Here is a 19,222-nt window from a genome sequence, read left to right as displayed (position 1 = left end):
GAATTGATGTTGTATGGGGTATGGATTTGGGTTCCATGGATTCAGGGGATGCTAAGTGTCCGTCTGCTTACTCTTCCCCACCTCATGAAAAGCAACCAAATCTAAGTACTTAATCTCAGAAGACAAGGTATTCTGAAGAGAGAGGTCAGATTGCTTTCATGTCCTCATCAAACACAGTCTGAATTTGATTTGGAAGACAGTTTACAGGAATGAAATTAGTTATATGATTGATACATAGCAAAGTTATTTATTTATTGTAAAGTCCTCAGCAAGCTGAGATTACTCTAGTGTTCCTTTTTAAAAATTTCTAAAACAGAGGATAAAAATGCTTTTCTTATACCAGAACTTCTGCAGCTTTTTATGATTATGGTGAAGTGTAGTCCTGAGAAGTGTAGCTCTCTTTACAATAGCCAACTAAAACAAGTCCAGAAAAATGTTCTTATAAAAATAGCCCATTCTGTTCTCTAGAGATACAATAGAAAAGAAAGAGTTAGGAAAAATGAGATTAAGGAAATTGTTGGTATTTATAAAGTGGTTGTCTCTTCCAAAGCATAAGATAAGACTCTTTCACAGATTGTGAAATCTGGCCCAGTTTTAAGCACCTGAGAACACTTTGACTGGGGACCCTCTCAACTAAGACTGCTTAAATGAAGTATATTATCTGGTTTTTGTGGAAGATCTGAGAGCTTCTCTTTTAATGTTTACAAAAGACCACAGGAACTGTTTAAAGCAACAATTTTTAGAGGCCTGTTTAGATGAAGACATGGGAGTTGGCAGATTTTAACAAAATTCTAATGCCTCAAGAGGAGAGAGAAAAAGATGAATGGAATATAGAAGGTTTCAGAGTAGCAGTCGTGTTAGTCTGTATTCGCAAAAAGAAAAGGAGTACTTGTGGCACCTTAGAGACTAACAAATTTATTTGAACATAAGCTTTCGTGATGAAGTGGAATATAGAAGGTATTCCAAAGACCAGCCAAACAGCTCAGGCAAACCAGACTTTAGAATGTCTATTGCCACAGCTCGGCAACCAAAACTTTGAGGTCCAGTTGGCTCAGATCCATTTGATTGTAGGAAGATTATACATCATTTATTTTAGAACAGGGTTGCCATGTCCTCAGACAAGTGGACACTCAAAATTACAGAGAATATATTTACATTCTGCATTTTAGATGAACCAGTTTCTTACTTTCATGCAAAGTTTTGTGGCAGAAGAACCAGGCGATAAAGCCAGCAATGTGAAAATGCTGAGAGAATGTTTTAGATATTCGATCAATACCCCCCCTACTTCTCTTGTGAATGTATGCACAGGACCTTATTTTTGAATTAATTTAATTACCAAAAAATTTCATCCTGTGTTGGACTGCTTGTCTCTATCTCCCTGTTTTTCCATCCTGCCATTCGCTAAATCCTCCCAGGATATCAGATGAAACTTCCCACCCGTTTACAGTTGGGGAAAGGGAGTAAAGTTCCAAGCAATGAGTCTTTTCAAGGCTCTTTCTTGATGGCTTGTTTTATTGTCCGCAAATCAGTTGCTCCAAGAGGGGCAGGGAAACAGGCAACTTAAAAATACTGCAAAAATTTCTCTAAGCTATACCAGCATGAAGGGTCTAGAAGAAGAGAGGACACCCTTTGATCCAGCTTTTCTTCCTTTTATACTCCACCCTCCGCAGTCATGTGACAGGCGGGGACTTGTTACCCTTTTACAGACTGCATCACCTATATCTTGTCACATAATCTCAATGGCAACCTTAATTCTGGCATTTTCTGACTTTTGAGTACTTGACTTTGAAACCTTAATCTTTTATTATTGTTTGTGTGTAAAATATATATATTGCTCTCTTCTTTTTCCTCTGATTTATAAGGATGTTCAGTTCTACTGTTTCAATCAAATGTTCTTTAATCGTGACCCAGCAATTTAGATAATCAGGTGCTCTATGTAGCCTTTTATTGTAATAGAAATAATGGCAAAAATAACACAAAAAAACCTCCAAATCTCAATAAGTCAAACCAGCCATCAGTGAAGTTGATCATAATTGTGGGAAGACAGCCAAATGTATTTGTATGCATTCATGGTCATTGGATGCCATTTTAAAAAAGGACATTGCATTCAGTATTTACCTTTTATCTTTTATCATTGGTATTTGTGATATTCTCTATATACATAGAATTGGAAATACTGTAGTAAACGTAGCTGCTGCGTGCAGATGGTAGATGTCCAGTTTTTAATGGAAGCTTGTGTACATTTATTCTACATGAGCAGAGAAAATTTGTACCAACATTTTCTTCTTCTTTGCAGATCCTTAGAGTTCTGCAGACTACTGTTGCTTTGGCATAAAACTGTATGTTACATAACTGCAGAAGTGGATTTATGATTGCGGAAGCTGGAGCACTGTCATACTCAGAAAAATGAAATGAAAAATTAAGTTTCTTCCCAAAGTCGTGAGTCTTTCATGGGTGTTAAATAGCACTGATTTCATCTTACAGATAGGACTTCACAGTGTACATTATATTACCAGCTCCAAAGCAGCAGCAGGAATTTAGGAGGGCACCTGAATTTCAATAAACAATCTGGCAACCATTGTCACTTTCAAAACTGTCTTTAATTAATGTGCAACTGAACTGGGTGAAAGTGCCACACTAGAAACTTTGAGCTGGAGCGGCTGCTGCATAATTGTTTTTTCCTTTCTTTATTACTGTATTTTGTGTGTGTGTGTGAGAGAGACTGACTGACTGACTGACTGGATTATCAGAAGCCTTACAAAACTTTATTATTCCTTTGTAAATCTGTTTTCTCAACACCCCAAAAATTTCTCAAGCCTCTTGCATCCACTAATCTGGACTGATGAATGTGATAGCATGAGGATACCATATTTTCCAAAATTAGTATTTGGTTGCATTACAGTAGAAATCGAGTCCTTGCCAAGAGTGTTTTGTACTCGTGGTAAGGAGAACATCTTTGGTATTTTATCACGGTCATCGTTGGAAAAACAAGGTTCCGTTCTTTTCTTTTGTCTGTAGAAGTATCATTTTGAGATTACAGAGTGAAGGCAGCATGAAATGTTACGCAAAAGTGAGCAAAACAGGGCTGCTAATCTCGTGATTACTCAGAAGCCAATAATGTTGTAGTTTCGTATGTCCTACTTCTACTGTGTGGATGTGATACTCCCTGGGAGTACCCAGAGTTATGAGACACCTCTCTATCACCTGCCCATAGTGTGAGGGAAATTTGCAGCTACTAGGGGTCAGTTCCCTGACACCACTGGCCACAAACAGCATAGGCACATCCCTCTCCACCTACACGAGCTCCTCTGTCCTATTTTTGCAGGTTAGTGATCGGCAAATTCCAACCCCCAAGTCCTTCGAGCAACTCCCTGCAGTATCTAGCCCAGAGGTGGGCAAACTTTTTGGCCCAAGGGCCACATCGTCATTGCAAAACTGTATGGAGGGCCGGGTAGGAAAGGCTGTGCCTCCCCAAAGAGCCTGGCCCCCGCCCCCTTCAGAATCCCCGACCCATCCAAGGCTCCTTGTCCCCTAACCACCCCCCAGAACCCCACTCCCTATCCAACCCCCCCTGCTTCCTGTCGCCTGACTGCTCTGACCCCTATCCAACCCCACCCCCAGAGAGGCTCCCCCGAGACTCCCACGCTTATCCAAACTCCCCTGTCCCCTGACTGGCCTCCGCCCCCAGAACCTCCGCCCCATCCAACCGCTCCCTGTCCCCCAGGATCCTTTGCCCCCTATCCAGCCCCCCCTTTACCATGCTGCTCAGAGCAGCAAAGCCCTGCTCCCCGGCCTGAGCCAGCCACGACAACGCCGCGCTGCCCGGTAAGAGCAGCGAACCAGAATGCTGGCAGCGTGCTGAGGTTGCAGGAGAGTGGGGACAGACCAACATCTGTTGCACTGCCCACTGCAAACCAAGATGACACATACACTCTCTAAAAATAGAAAAGGGGGGGCGGGGCAGGAGTTATGGTCCAAATCTTCAAAAGTGTTGGTGATCTTTGTGTACCTCAATTTTTGGGTACCCAGTTTTCACAAAGTTCTGAATAAGCATCCTCTGAAAATCAGTCACTTTTAAGAGGCTTCAGGTGAATCATCCAGAATTACTAGTCACTTTTGAAAACATAATCGTATATGTGGTTTCCCGTTTCCTACTAACCTCTTGTGTATTTCACCTGTCTATCCCTATAATATGAGTTCCTCAGGTTAGGGACCTACCTTTCTTGTTTGTCTTGAAAGATCCTAGCATACTGCAAGTACAATCATAAGCAATACATAATAAGCATAGAAAATGATTAATATTAAAATTATAATGTAATGTGACTCTTGAACAGCATATGTATTTGTAGAAGCTAAGAAAAAGACCATCAATACTCAAGCTTCAGGCATAATCAGGTCACCTGCAGGCGTCAAGAAGGAACGTGAGCATTGCCCAGTTGGCTAAGTGTGTTCAGGATATTTGCCTGGCACTAAAACAAGTGTTGGTCACTGCTAGAGGCAGGATACTAACTGGTGGCGTCTGAAAGTGAGAAGACCCACACAACTGCCCGGCCTCAGTTAGCAGCAGTGAATAGAGTTCATACTGACCAAAAGGGTAGGCAAAGTCTAGCCTGCCTTCCCAGAGAAGCCTCCACTGCAGTGGCTTGATCTAGTTTGGCAAATGGTCTCTTTTAAAAATTTCAGTAATAGAAGTAAATAAAAGATAAGTCTTAGGGCAAACCTGATGAATTCCCCTACAATGTACATATCTTAGAGGAGGCAGATTTATGGCCCAATCCCTGGCATAACTCTCAATAGAGAGGGCTACAAAACTGTTGACATAAACGTTCTCTGCATCCCGATCACCAGATGTCATTCCTCACTCTCTCTCCCCATCTCCCCCACCCCCAAAAAAGAGTTCAAATACCACTTCTTCCATTGATCAGATGGGCAGCAGCATAACGGAGAATATTAAAAAGCATCTTATTTTTATCAACGGTGAACCAATCTTTTATTAAATCCTGTCTGGTTCTTCAAGAGTTGGGAGACGTGCCACTCAAGCCCCTTCTCTAAGGCTGTAGTAACGATATTTTGCATCCACATTTTGGAACAATCCTGTAGTTTTATCTTCACCTTGTATATGAGTGATACAGTAAAGGTCACTTGCAGTGCTCAGAATTAGTTGATGTATCTGAAAGTAATGAAGCAATTTAACAACAAAGATGACAAATGAGAGAGTCACAGAAATGACCCCAATTTCTTTTGGAATGAAGCAACTGTCTCTTTTTATTTTCACTAAATTGAGTTAATAATCTTGGTTAGAAAATTACCTTTTCCGCTTGGATTACAAGAACATTGGTAATTCTATGAAAATCTTAAATTAACTGGCCAGTTTGAGAACATTTTGTTCATTATCCATCAAAAGAAGAAGAAATTCTCCCCATATTTTTTTCTTTTTTTTAGCAGCTTTCCAGAGATGATGGTGATCAGTTATTTTTCAAAAAAAGATTTAAATGGAGAAAATGTTAAATTCTGTTCCCCCACCCAATCCAATAATTTCTAAACTTAGTTAGGATGTTCTAGTTCCTCTTAAAGAGTGAAAACAGGAACTGCTTATGATGTCAGCAGCCACATGAGCCTACAACAGCCTTTCATACTTCACTGGAACAAGGAGCTCTGCTGTAAAGGAACACACAATATTTTTTCAGGGGGGTTTATGAAACTACTGAACACATACATCATTAATTTTTAAAAATGTATATTTTAAAAAAGGAGTAGATTTCATGATACACACACTTTAAAATCAGATTATCCCACTTAGCATTTTGCTTCCCCTCCAGCCTCTCTTCAGCTCTGGAATTATTATAGCTGCCAATGGTCCTGTGATCCTCCAGAATTAGGGTTTAATGCTCTATATCTTTTTAGGTTGAGTTACAAACCGTTGAGATGGTGTGCAGCACTGGGCCTAGTTCTAACAGCAATCCTGAACTATCAAGGACAGAAAAAAATATGTTTCCAATCTTAATGGTCATGAGATATACAATATTGAAATGGTCACTGTTCCCCTGGACCAATAGAGGTATTTTGGCACTTCCAAGACTTAAAAGAGCAACTCCCAGACCTCGGACCAAATTTACACTACCTGTTCCTGACAGCAAATCTTCCAGTTGCATGACAGTGTTCCTACATGTCGTCAAGGTTGACAAATGAATTTGAGTTTAGGAAAAATAGAAAGTCTTTGGCTCCCTTCCCACTCCTGTGTCCTGTTCGCTCCCTGTCTCACGGCTGACCCAGACAGCATCTTTTCATGGTGTTACATGATCTCCATTTTGCTTCTGCACTACATTTACTTCTGATATGTTTATTATATACAAAAAAAGCTGGGAGTGGGGAACTAGTTATAAGAAGCATTGTGGGAGTAGACCCAGTTTCAGAGTAGCATAGAGAAATGTAATATAGCCTTGAATAAGGAAATCCTCTTACTCTTCCACTGATGCAAAGTATGAAGCAAATTTAAAATGCCTTTAGTATATGGAAAAGAATGAGAGCGAGAGAGCATCAGAAGATCAGTATCCCATGAGTTTCAACTTAACCATTATTGAGTACTAGTAGCTGAAAGCCCATGCTGTTGCACAGATGTGGCAGTTGGGCCAAGTAATCCACCATCTGTGTAGTCTCTCTCAAACAACCAATGAAATTGTTGCATGCAAATTACTTGTAGAATAAAGGTGGTGATTGGTTGAGTTACCTCTGCTATCACAATGGTTTAGGACTCTTGGGCGTGGAATAAATATATGCTATACTACAGCTGTACTCTGTACGGGTGTAATTTGTAAAGTCAAAATGACTGTGAACAAACTGGATAGTAAGACTATGAAACCCCATAATATTTCAGCCTGGTGATATTTTAACAAAAAGCTTTCAACCTAGCTTGTAGCTGTTTCCATCACCTCCCATTGATTCCAGGCATTCTAGGCTTCAGAATGACACACAGAGTGACAATTCTGGAATCTTCTTATATAGATACGAAACGTCATATTCTAATATCGGAAACAAGTATGCTATGTTCCCTTCTGTCAGACTGAAGGATAGTGAAGCATGATCAAGACACATTAATGAGCTATTTCCAGTTTAGGGGAAATATATAGCAAGGAAGCACCTATACCACAACAAGTTCTTGATTTAAGTTTTATAAAAATATTGTTTGGATTGCTGAGAGAAGTCTTAAATTATTTATTTATTCTTTGTTAAATTATGACAGTGTGTTTGTTGCAGTACGAGGCAAAATACAGAAGGTTCCGGTGCCAAGGAATTTACAATTTCAAAACTCTGTTGCTTGTCAGTGAAATTAATTAAAAATGTCCCATTAATCCTACTGATCCTGTCCAGCATGGAGGCCTTTGTGCACCTGTCTTCCAAAACTTGAAATTATATATTGTGTTCCAGTCCTCTCTTTCATGCTAACTCTTAATTATCAGAAATCACACCTTTAAAAGTGTGTAGACATTTGATTAATATGACTGTTGAAATACCTGAAATACAATGGATAATACGTATGATCTGATTACATTTTGATTCATAGTCATGCAGAGCATTGGGGGCAACTTAGGTCCTTACTTAACTTTTATTAACTATATAGCTTAATGGGTCTGCTTGCTTCAGCTTCCTCTGTCCTGCAATCTTTTGTTAATTCTCCACTAACTTCATAGAAATCAAAACCTGACTGGCATACTGTACTGTTCCCCAGCCTCCCCACTCACTTTTTAACACTGAATTATTTTTGAATTAATATTTTGCTTTGGAATTTAAATGGGAACCAAACAGGCCGCTGTATAGGTGTCTAAATGTGACCCATCTATTATTTATACATCTAGAAAAATTCAGCAAGTGTGTTTTTAAGGGCCTGCTTTTTGTATCTAAAGCTGTAAAGGGTACAGGACCATCTCCCTACAGAACTGCCAACTGCCCTGCTTCCCACATTGTGGTTAAAACATTTGGTTCCAATGATTGTCTGATAGTATAATTTAGAGGATAGAAAAGCAAGGTCTCCTTTTTTGAGAGCCCACAGTTTTGGAATATTCTCCTATTTAATGTACGACAGAATTAATTTGTGGCATCCTTCCCGGGAAGACTGAGGATTTATTTTCTTTCCCATCTGTGTGAATGGGGGAAGGGAGTTGGAATATGTGATGGTTGTTTTGGTGTGCTTGGGATAGAACTGTTTGTGTTTATAACAGTGGTTCTCAAACTATGGTCTGTGGACTACCAGTGTTACATGGAACTTTTCCTGGTGGTCTTCAGAATGGAATATTTATACAATCAAGCAGTACAGGGACTGTTAGGTTGGGAAGAGAGTTGAGGTGAAACCTATCCCCTTTTAAATCTATTGAACTCCCATTCAGAGGGGCCAAGATTTCACCCACAATCTTTAAGAGGATATTTCTCTTGCCAAGTAACTTGCAGAAATAGTGGTGGTAGCGGTGTTCCTCTTTAATTATGTATCTCTGTATATTTAATGCTCTCATCATTAGGTTATCTCTGTAGCACCAAAACGTCTGATAAGTGACTGTAGAAATGTATTTTGCAGAATGTAGAAGCTGAAGTTGTAGCATACAGTGATTCTAGGATTTCTTTGAGCATTGGCCCATGTTTTGCCATTTGGTAGCTATTGTCTGTTCTATTGTTAAGACACGCCAGGGCTTTTAGGCATGAGCTCTTAAATAAAAAGTAGTTATATTATTTTTATTTCTTTCAAAGGTTTCTCAGTTAATTTATCAAAGATCAGGTTCCTCAGTGCTTCTAGAGTCTAATTAATGGCTTGTAATAGTAGAAAAATGCTGCTTTCTATTTAGTGCTCAGTCCTGTGAGGTGCTGCATACCTTCCTCTCCTGTTGAAGCCAGCGTGAGGTGAGGGTGCTCAACACCATGCAGGATCAAGTCCTTAAGTCATTAGTTCTAGAAGCCTCAAGATATTTTCAGAAATGCTACTCTTGCAGGGGCGTGTGTTGATATTAATATAGATGTGAAGGAATGGTTTAGCTTCTTAAGTAAATGAGAGCTCATTTTGCAACTGATTTCTATAGATACTGTATTCTCTAGTCACTCTATGACATAGTAATTGGCATAATATTTCATAATAACTTTTTCAGGTTGGTACACAAGTAATGAGTGTCTGTGTGACAGTGATGGCGACATTGTAGACTATCCACAAGAGGACTACATTGCCCCACCTCCCAAGCTGGAGGTAAGTTGTATGGTCTGCTGCGGAGAGAGAGAGAGTGAGTCTGCAAACATATATAATGAGACATTCAGGCTTACTTCTTAAATACAAACCTTTTTATGTTTTTGACAATGTTTTTTGATACCCCTGCACGTTATGGGTCGACTCCTCACTTCCTGCTTACAGCTGTAATAAATGGGGTGTGATGGATGTTCCAGGGAGATGGAATTCCCTCTCTTGACCATACAGCTAGTTGCCGAGATGCTGCAATAGACAGTGATGTCTGCTGCCCTGGCATTCACTCCCCTCTCAAATGTGGGTTTTGGCCAGTAAATTCATTTTTGTAAATAAATAATGTTGATATTCTCTGCTGCCTTGAGAAGATTTATACATGTTGTAATACTCTCTCATATTCTTGAAATTGTAATAGTCTGTTAGTACTTAATTATCTGTTGAGGACACTTGGGCTACACTCATTAGTTGTCAGTAATATGACTCATAAGTAATGACTAAAAAAGAATATTTGTCACCTCAAAAAAATTAAGAGAAAGGCATGAGAATTCTTACAGTATGCAACACAAACCAGTGCTATTCATAAACAGAGAGCTGCCTAACCCAGTTTTATACTATACATACAGCAAAAATATCATGCATTCTCTTCTCTCTGTATGTGTTATAGAAGCACCTGCTCACTGTTCCATAGTTAAGTGTTAGTGAGATATACATTCCTGTTTTTATCTAAAAGTAGATGGCTTATCAGTGTGAAGAATATACCATGTTTATGCCCTTGGAATATTCTATGTAGGTTTTGTTTAGTTTCTCTTCCTATTAAAAATTATGAAGTCTTTTTGAAACTTTGCTATGGCTGAAATCTCTCCTTGGCAGGCTGATCTTTTATGGTTGACTGGAATCCAAAAAAAAAAAAAAAATTCATCTGCAAAAATTTGGTAGGGAGGTGTATTCTGAGACTTTCTGGTCCAACGGATCAGGTATTTTGGAGGCAATACTGAATTTGGGATTGTTCTTAACCATTATTTGTCATAACTTGAAAATTTGTGTGCTGCTGGTTATGGATGGAGAAAGTTTATGCACTGTAAAAACAAACAAAAAAACACCCCACAACAAAAGAAGAGAAGTACTTGTGGCACCTTAGAGACTGACAAGTTTATTTGGGAATAAGCTTTTGTCGGCTAAAACCCACTTCATCGGATACATGCAGTGGAAAATACAGTAGGAAACACACACGCATACACACACACACTCTGGAAAAAATGGGTGTTGCCATACCAACTGTAACAAGACTAATCAATTAAGGTGGGCTATTATCAGCAGGAGAAAAAAAAACTTTTGTAGTGATAATCAGGGTGGCCCATTTCAAACAGTTGACAAGAAGGTGTGAGTAGCAGTAGGGGAAAAATTAGCATGGGGAAATAGTTTTTACTTTGTGTAATGACCCATCCACTCCCAGTCTTTATTCAAGCCTAATTTAATAGTGTCCAGTTTGCAAATTAATTCCAGTTCTGCAGTTTCTCGTTGGAGTCTGTTTTTTTTTTTTTTTTTTTTTGGGAGAATTGCGACTTTCAGGTCTGAAATTGAGTGACTGGGGAGGTTAGTGTTCTCCGACTGGTTTTTGAATGTTATAATTCTTGATGTCTGATTTGTGTCCATTTATTATTTTGCTTAGAGATTGTCCGGTTTGGTCAGTGTACATGGCAGAGGGGCATTGCTGGCACATGATGGCATATATCACATTGGTGGATGTGCAGGTGAACGAGCCTCTGATAGTGTGGCTGATGTGATTAGGCCCTATGGTGGTGTCCCTTGAAAAGATATGTGGACAGAGTTGGCAATGGGCTTTGTTGCAAGGATAGGTTCCTGGGTTAGTGTTTTTCGTGTGTGGCTGCTGGTGAGTATTTGCTTCAGGTTGGGGGGCTGTCTGTAAGTGAGGACTGGCCTGTTTCCCAAGATCTGTGAGAGTGAGGGATCATCCTTCAGGATAGGTTGTAGATCCTTGATGATGCGCTGGAGAGGTTTTAGTTGTGGGCTGAAGGTGATGGCTAGTGGCGTTCTGTTATTTTCTTTGTTGGGCCTGTCCTGTAGTAGGTGACTTCTGGGTATTCTTCTGGCTCTGTCAATCTGTTTCTTCACTTCAGCAGGTGGGTATTGTAGTTTTAAGAATGCTTGATAGAGATCTTGTCGGTGTTTGTCTCTGTCTGAGGGATTGGGGCAAATGCGGTTGTATCTTAGAGCTTCGCTGTAGACAATGGATCGTGTGATGTGGTCTGGGTGAAAGCTGGAGGCATGTAGGTAGGAATAGCGGTCAGTAGGTTTCCGGTATAGGGTGGTGGTTATGTGATCATCGCTTATTAGCACCATAGTATCCAGGAAGTGGATCTCTTGTGTGGACTGGTCCAGGCTGAGGTTGATGGTGGGATGGAAATTGTTGAAATCATGGTGGAATTCCTCAAGGGCTTCTTTTCCATAGGTCCAGATGATGATGATGTCGTCAGTGTAGCATAAGTAGAGTAAAGGCGTTAGGGGACGAGAGCTGAGGAAGCGTTGTTCAAAGTCAGCCATAAAAATGTTGGCGTACTGTGGGGCCATGCGGGTACCCGTAGGAGTGCCACTGACTTGAAGGTATACATTGTCCCCAAATGTGAAATAGTTGTGTGAGGGGACAAAGTCACAAAGTTCAGGCACCACGTTTGCCGTGACATTATCGGGGATACTGTTCCTGACGGCTTGTAGTCCATCTTTGTGTGGAATGTTGGTGTAGAGGGTTTCTACATCCATAGTGGCCAGGATGGTGTTTTCTGGAAGATCACCAGTGGATTGTAGTTTCCTCAGGAAGTCAGTGGTGTCTCGAAGATAGCTAAGAGTGCTGGTAGCGTAGGGCCTGAGTAGGGAGTCGACATAGCCAGACAATTCTGCTGTCAGGGTGCCAATGCCTGAGATGATGGGGCGTCCAGGATTTCCAGGTTTATGGATCTTGGGTAGCAGATAGAATACCCCTGGTCGGGGTTCTAGGCATGAGTCTGTGTAGATTTATTCCTGTGCTTTTTCAGGGATTTCTTGAGCAAATGGTGTAGTTTCTTTTGGTAACCCTCAGTGGGATCAGAGGGTAATGGCCTGTAGAATGTGGTGTTGGAGAGCTGCCTGGCAGCCTCTTGTTCATATTCCGACCTATTCATGATGACGACAGCACCTCCTTTGTCAGCCTTTTTGTTTTTGATGTCAGAGTTGTTCCTGAGGCTGTGGATGGCATTGTGTTCTGCACGGCTGAGGTTATGGGGCAAGTGATGCTGCTTTTCCACAATTTCAGCCCATGCACATTGGCGGAAGCACTCTATGTAGAAGTCCAGTCTGTTGTTTCGACCTTCAGGAGGAGTCCACGCAGAATCCTTCTTTTTGTAGTGTTGGTAGGAAGATTTCTGTGGATTAGTGTGCTGTTCAGAGGTGCGTTGGAAACATTCCTTGAGTCGGAGACGTCAAAAGTAGGATTCCAGGTCACTGGAGAACTGTATCATGTTCGTGGGGGTGGAGGGGCAGAAGGAGAGGCTGTGTTCACGAAGCCTTCTGTGTAGTGTTGTGAGCACGCAGTCTTCTCCAACAGAAACTGCGCTTTCCCCTCAGATGTTATCCTACTACCATGGAGAAGGCTCTCTGGGCTGCACCTGGCATAAAAATTTATGTGCAGCATTGTATAAACGTGCGCTGTTTATGTGCAACTGGTGATGGTTAAAATGTTCCTCATCAGCACCTGCACTTCTGTCCCCTCAAATCAGCCCCTCCCCCCCCCCCAGCATTAAATCTTAAAACATTAATACACAATCTTTGGTGGGGAGCCGTTAGGTTAGGGAGAAAGATGGGTTGAGAGGGCAGAGCTAAACGTGCAGTATAATGATGATGTATGTAGATGCCTGTGTGTAGTAGTAGCTCTAACTGCTTCGCAACAAGTTGGAGTGTGGAGAGTGTGATCATTCCCGTCCACAAAACGATAAACATCCCAAGAACACACACATGTATTTTCTTTTTTTCAATTGTTCCAAAAAAGTACAGACATTTGTAAATCTGTTCATTCACACTGAATTAAAGTTCACAAGATGAGGATGACAAATGAGAGCATTCAGGATAAACCAGTCTGCTAAAATATTAAGGAATTGATGGACAACTGAAAAAAAAGGGAGAGGGCAGAATGAAAGTTAAACTTGATACCTACTAAGAAGGATTGCTTGTGACAGATATGTGCTGTTACCATTTGATGATTTGGACAGCTTGCTTTGTCTTAGCAATTACTAAAAGTCCATATAGAAGATGAGTAAATGACTGTGTACACAGAGGTGATTGGTGTAACCACTCTTGTGATTTTGTCACTTTAACAAGCACACTAGCCTTGCATATTATTACTCAGACACAATGCTGTATCTTCTATCCAATAGTAGACTTCTTCTTCATTCCACACCTCTGTAAAGATAATATGGAATAAAACGAGCCCTGATGTTGTTTAGCAGAGTTGGAGCTGCTATGTTAATTCTGAATCAGAATTAAATCATACTATACCCTGTCTTCCCACATCCCTACAACTAAGTGCTGGCACTTGGATTCTAAGCCACCACTTCCTTTCACTTGTGTTATCAGACATAGTAGAGCCATCTGTGATATCTGCAGGAGTTTGTGACTTAGAGTTCAGTATACATGTGTATGTTGTCTCTGACTAGCACATTGGGAACACTAGAAATGAGTCTCTTCCTCATAGCTTAATCTCTGGTTAAAGACTATACCTGAGTGCTGTATGTGGCCAGCTCTGTTTCTGTGTGTTTGTGGGTGGGTGTAAAGGAGAGGTTTTGGAAAGCACACCTTCATTAGTGAAGTGAAGTGTTTTTACTAGAGAACTGTAGAAACACTATAATGGGATGAAAAGAAGGAAAAGTGGGATGAGATGAAGCAATCCAAGTGCTATGGAACAGCCCAACTGCTACAACTGTTCATAAGAACTTTTCCCCATTAAGTTATTGTTACATCAAAGGAAACTGCAAAAGTTGAGTAGAATGCACTTAAACTATTTCTCTTTCACTTCCCAGGTACCTGCCATAGTGAATCTATTGTTTTCGGTTAAGATTTGTGTTTTGGTCTTTTTCAAAGATGTGAAGCAGCATCAATCTGAAATTGGAATTGCAAGCAGACCAGAGGGAATTAGTTCTTGTAATGTAAATGGACAAGCTGAATAATAAATTCTAGCAATTTTTTTTCATACTTGGAATATCTCAGGGTCTACAAGTTTATGGTTTTTGTGCCTGTAAGATCAGGATAAAGGTAACCAAAAATGGGGGATCAGCAGTTGTACAAACCTAACCACACTGCCAACAGCAATGAGAATTTGTATTACCAACCACACCCAATGAACTCTCTCCCCCCTATAAATCACAGCTATGGAACATCAGGCATGGACACTTCTCAGGCTTCTCCCCTCTCTCCCCAATTCCCCCAGGATTCCAGAGACAGTATAGCTTTGAATGTAGGTTCAAAAAACATTGGGTCAGTGGACTCCTCTAGACAAACAAGTTGGACACATACTGGCTCAGGAAACCATGTCCCAGTAAGGAACAATCAGAATGCAATGTGGAGCCCGTTAGGGCAGAGTGAATCTGCTGATGGATACCAATATTCCTATTCTCAAGGCAATGAACTTCGGTCACAAAAACTTACTAGTGGAGTTTTACATAAATTGGACTCCTTTACACAAGTATTTGCTAACCAAAATTTAAGAATTCAAGTCAACAATATGGCTCAGGTCTTGCATGCGCCGTCTTCAGTGATGGATAATGCCAGTGACAGTGCACTTAGACAGCTGCTGTCTCAGAAGCCTACTGTTGAGCAACAATCTGTAACTTCCACCGTGCAAAGATATCAGCAAGGGCAACAGCAAGTACACCAGAATTTTGCAAGCACTCAACAAAAGCAGCAAATGCAAGTCATGCAGCACCAACAACAGTTGTATTATGATTACCAGCAACACTTATCTCAGCTGCAGATGCATTCTGCCATGCAACAAGGACAACCACATGTGCAACAAATGCAGTCTCAGCAGCTGTTACCGCAACAGATACAACAGTTGCAGCAAACTCAATATTATATGCCGCAACAGCCACAGCAGGGACAGCAGCGGCTCTCAATCCAAGAGATCCAGCAGCAGCAGCAACAAAGTCGGCAGCAACAGCAGCGGCAGTGTCCAATGCAAATAGCTCAGTATTATCAAACACAACCAGTTATGCAGCAGTTACAGTTGCAGCAGCAGCAGCAGCAACAGATGCAGCTGCATCTTCCTACCTATCATAGGGATTCCGACCCCAAAACGGTGCATGAAACACACCAGTACTCCCAGGATCAAGCTCATTCTGTACAGCTTATACAGTTGGGAACAATGCCTCAGTATTTCTATCAGGATACACAGCAGCAGTATAGGCATTTGTACCCACAAAGTGCATTGCAACAACAGCAGCAGCAAGACGACACCGATCAGCAAAAGCAATACCAGAACGACAGCAGGTCTCAAGCTCTGATGAACTCCCATGTTGGCCTGAGTATGGCAGAGGCAATGGAGGATACTGCACGGCAGGAAATTAATTCTGTAGGTAACGCTGGCCCTCATCGAACTCTTTTAGCACCATCGGGTGTCCATCTAAATAACAAAGGGTCCCAACAAGAGTCTCCTAGTGCTGTTTGGCCTCAGGTACGTAATGATTTAGATTTCCATTCATACAGGCCTGTTTTGGACAATGACTGTACTACACCCAAATGAAATAACTGCAGGGGATTCATTCAGTGGGTCAGGGCATGGGCATAGCCCTGGGACTGGAAATGGGTCTTCCACTTCTCGGTCACTGATTTGCTCTCGGCTGAGTTATTACCAGCAGATGGCTATTCACTGGCCAGTGTAAAATGAGTTTGGCAGCGACAATCCTGTTCCTGATGGACAGATATCACCAGCTCAAAAAATGCTACCACATTTGTCACCAATTTGCTGCCTTCCTAGCAGCTCCCCAGAAATACCAAGGACCACAAACCCTCCATTGTGTTGTCACATAATCAGGGCTGAGGAGCATGTTAGCAGGTAAGTGTAAGGCAACTTGCACTGACATTGCTCAGAGGTATACCCATTTTTGTGGCTAAATGTAGGATGGCATTCTCCAGGGCTGTCCGTTCTCAGAGCTTTTTACCATCACTGCATTGACCTAAAAAAAGTAAAAATAAGAATAAAGCTCTGAAGACTCCTTATGTTGCTATTGCTTGAAAAATACTTTTCTTTCCCTCCAATAGCAGATTCAGCTGTCCGATGGCAGACTGCAGCCACTGTCCCCTGAGCCAAGGTATTATGAGTTTGGCATAGATTTCTTCGTTGGTGACATTTTATAGTTAAATATAAGTGAGCTCTGCAACTGAATAGAGGCGTTCTCAGCTGGTTTTGGCAACTGTTACATGAAGCCATGGTTAAGGATTTATACACTAGATGTAAAATTGTGCAATCTCTGCAGCAATACATTTAAATTACTTCAGAGTGTTTCTTTAAAATGCGTGAAGGCAGTGGGGCAGCGTGCTTTTAATGCTGCTCTGATTTACGCAGTGGAGCAATGCTGTATTGTTTAGATTTCCATCTTTGGCAGCAAATGTCAGCAAGGAATCCATTAGTTTTTCTTAAGGTCCATCAATGCTGTGAGGAGAACCACATGCTAGCACAGTTGCCTGCCACAGTTAGTGGCGCTCATGTTCTGGCACTCTTTTTCTGTTGTTGCTAGATGGGTAGAGAAACATGAGTCGCCAAAATACAGTTCTGGTTCTAGGCCATATTGGTCCATTCTGTGGACCACATCTTGAGACTCTTAAGATGTAGGGTGACTGGATGTCCAGATTTTGACCGGAACACCCGGTTGAAAAGTGACCCTGGCCGTTCCAGTCAGCACTGCCGACTGGGCCATTAAAAGTCCCGTTGATGGTATTGCGGAGCTAAGGCAGGCTAGTCCGTACCTGTCCTGGCTCTGCGCGTCCTGGAAACAGCCAGCAGGTCCGGCTCCTAGGTGTGGGGGCCACAGGGCTCTGTGTGCTGGCCAAGCACTGGCTCCGCACTCCTATTGGCCGGGAACCACAGCCAATGGGAGCTGCGGGGGCATTCCTGCAGGCAAGAGCAGTGTGCAGAGCCACCTGCCGCGCATCTGTCTAGGAGCTGGACCTGCTGGTCGCTTCCAGGGCACAACGCGGAGTCAGGACAGGCAGGGAGCCTGGCTTAGCCCCCTGCTGCGCCGCTGACTGGGAGCTGCCGGAGGTAAGCCTGTGCCCCAGCCCTGAGCACCCCCCAACCCGGACCCCCTTCCTGAACCCCATACCCCTCATTCCCGGACCCAGCCCAGAGCCCTCATCCCCCAGACTGCCCTCACTCACTCCTGCACCCCAACCCCCTGCCCCAGCCCAAAGCCCCCTCCCACACCTTGAACCTCTCTGCCCCAGCCTGGAGCTCTCTCCCACATCCCAAACCCCTCATCCCTGGCTCCACCCTAGAGCCTGCACCCCCAGCTGGAGTCCCCATCTCCTCCCACACCCCAGCCCTGAGCCCCCTCCCACATCCTGAGCCCCTCATTTTTGGCCCCACCCCAGAGCCCACACCCCCAGTTAGAGCCCTCACCGCCCTGCAGCCCAGTGAAAGTGAGTGAGGGTAGGGGAGAGCAAGCCACCAAGGGAGGGGGAATGTAGTGAGTGGGGGACAGGGTCTCAGGGAAGGGGATGGGGCCTCAGGGATGGCGTGGAGCTAAGTGTTCAGTTTTGTGCGATTAGAGAGTTGGCAACCCTACTTGAGAGAGAGAGAGAGAGACCTGTTTACCACTTCCCTTCCCCTTCAGTTTGGAAATCAATGAGCTAGGCTTTAGCACATATATCCTTAAGTATATGTCCTGGTTTCTTTGCTTATCTACCTGAAAGAAGTGCTTTATGGCTTAATTACAGTTTAATTACAAATTGCTTTTGAAATTCTCAGATAAGACCCATAGTGAATGGGAACATCTGACATCTGGCAAACTGATTTCTCCTTTATCTTCCTGTAAAAACAGTGGCACAAACAAAGGAACATTTCCTGAGAGATCCCATATAAAGAGCAAGCTAACATGTTCAATATGCTTGAAGGAATTTAAGAGTTTACCAGCCCTAAATGGTCACATGAGATCACATGGAGGAGTAAGAGCATCTCCTAATTTTAAACAGGTAGCCGTTCATTTTACTTTATTTGACTCTCTTCTTTTCACGTTAATGTTTGCTGCTTGCTTTGCTTTTCCGTCAACATTTTTTTCTCCAATTTTGTTTCAATTATGCTACCCTCCTACATTAACGTAAATATGTATAGTTGTGCCTATACATAGGCCAAGAGCCTTATTTAAAGGTGACCGTCAAAGGGGAGAAAACGTTTTGTGCCTCTTTTTGTAATGAATAAAGAAACCTTGCAAAACTAAATCTTATTTTTCTGTTTAATACATTAGAAATTTCGGGAATGACGAGTCTTGTCTTCCTTATTTTTAGCTGGACTCCTTGGGTGACTGACATATGTTAAAAGAAAAGGAGTACTTGTGGCACCTTAGAGACTAACCAATTTATTTGAGCATGAGCTTTCGTGAGCTACAGCTCACTTCATCGGATGCATACCGTGGAAACTGCAGCAGACTTTATAGACTTTATATAAAGTCTGCTGCAGTTTCCACGGTATGCATCCGATGAAGTGAGCTGTAGCTCACGAAAGCTCATGCTCAAATAAATTGGTTAGTCTCTAAGGTGCCACAAGTACTCCTTTTCTTTTTGCGAATACAGACTAACACGGCTGTTCCTCTGAAACCTGACATATGTTAGAAATGTTTTCAAGATGTAATTGAAGGATCAGAAGTCTTGAATCTTTAACAGAGAGCTTTTCTCTCAAGTGTTGAGTTAAACAGATGTTAACAAAAAAACACAAAATGAGTTTAATTGGCCTGAATAAAAATAACTTATCCT

The 19,222-nt window shown here is 42.0% G+C and overlaps 1 protein-coding gene across 6 annotated transcripts in view; it reads left to right on the top strand.

Annotated features, from left to right (window-relative positions):
• The window catches only part of TRERF1 (transcriptional regulating factor 1), a 144,590-nt gene that overhangs the window by 87,931 nt on the left and 37,437 nt on the right, over positions 1 to 19,222 (top strand). For 3 of the 6 annotated variants that reach the window (XM_048843056.2, XM_048843051.2, XM_048843052.2), the window contains exons 3-6: positions 9,129 to 9,223; positions 14,281 to 15,929; positions 16,517 to 16,566; positions 18,295 to 18,445. In XM_048843056.2, coding sequence (XP_048699013.1) covers positions 14,523 to 15,929; positions 16,517 to 16,566; positions 18,295 to 18,445 — 1,608 coding nt within the window. In that variant the 5' untranslated portion in view covers positions 9,129 to 9,223; positions 14,281 to 14,522. Of the gene's footprint in view, positions 1 to 2,342; positions 2,440 to 9,128; positions 9,224 to 14,280; positions 15,930 to 16,516; positions 16,567 to 18,294; positions 18,446 to 19,222 lie in introns of those variants that run through there. The other 3 variants (XM_048843057.2, XM_048843055.2, XM_075127128.1) reach the window with 2 other exon arrangements.

This window comes from Caretta caretta, chromosome 3, assembly GCF_965140235.1.
Source record: "Caretta caretta isolate rCarCar2 chromosome 3, rCarCar1.hap1, whole genome shotgun sequence".
In the NCBI taxonomy this organism is placed as follows: Eukaryota; Metazoa; Chordata; order Testudines; family Cheloniidae; genus Caretta; species Caretta caretta.
Note: the sequence above shows the minus strand (reverse complement) of the source record. Positions and strands in the feature narration are given on the sequence as shown.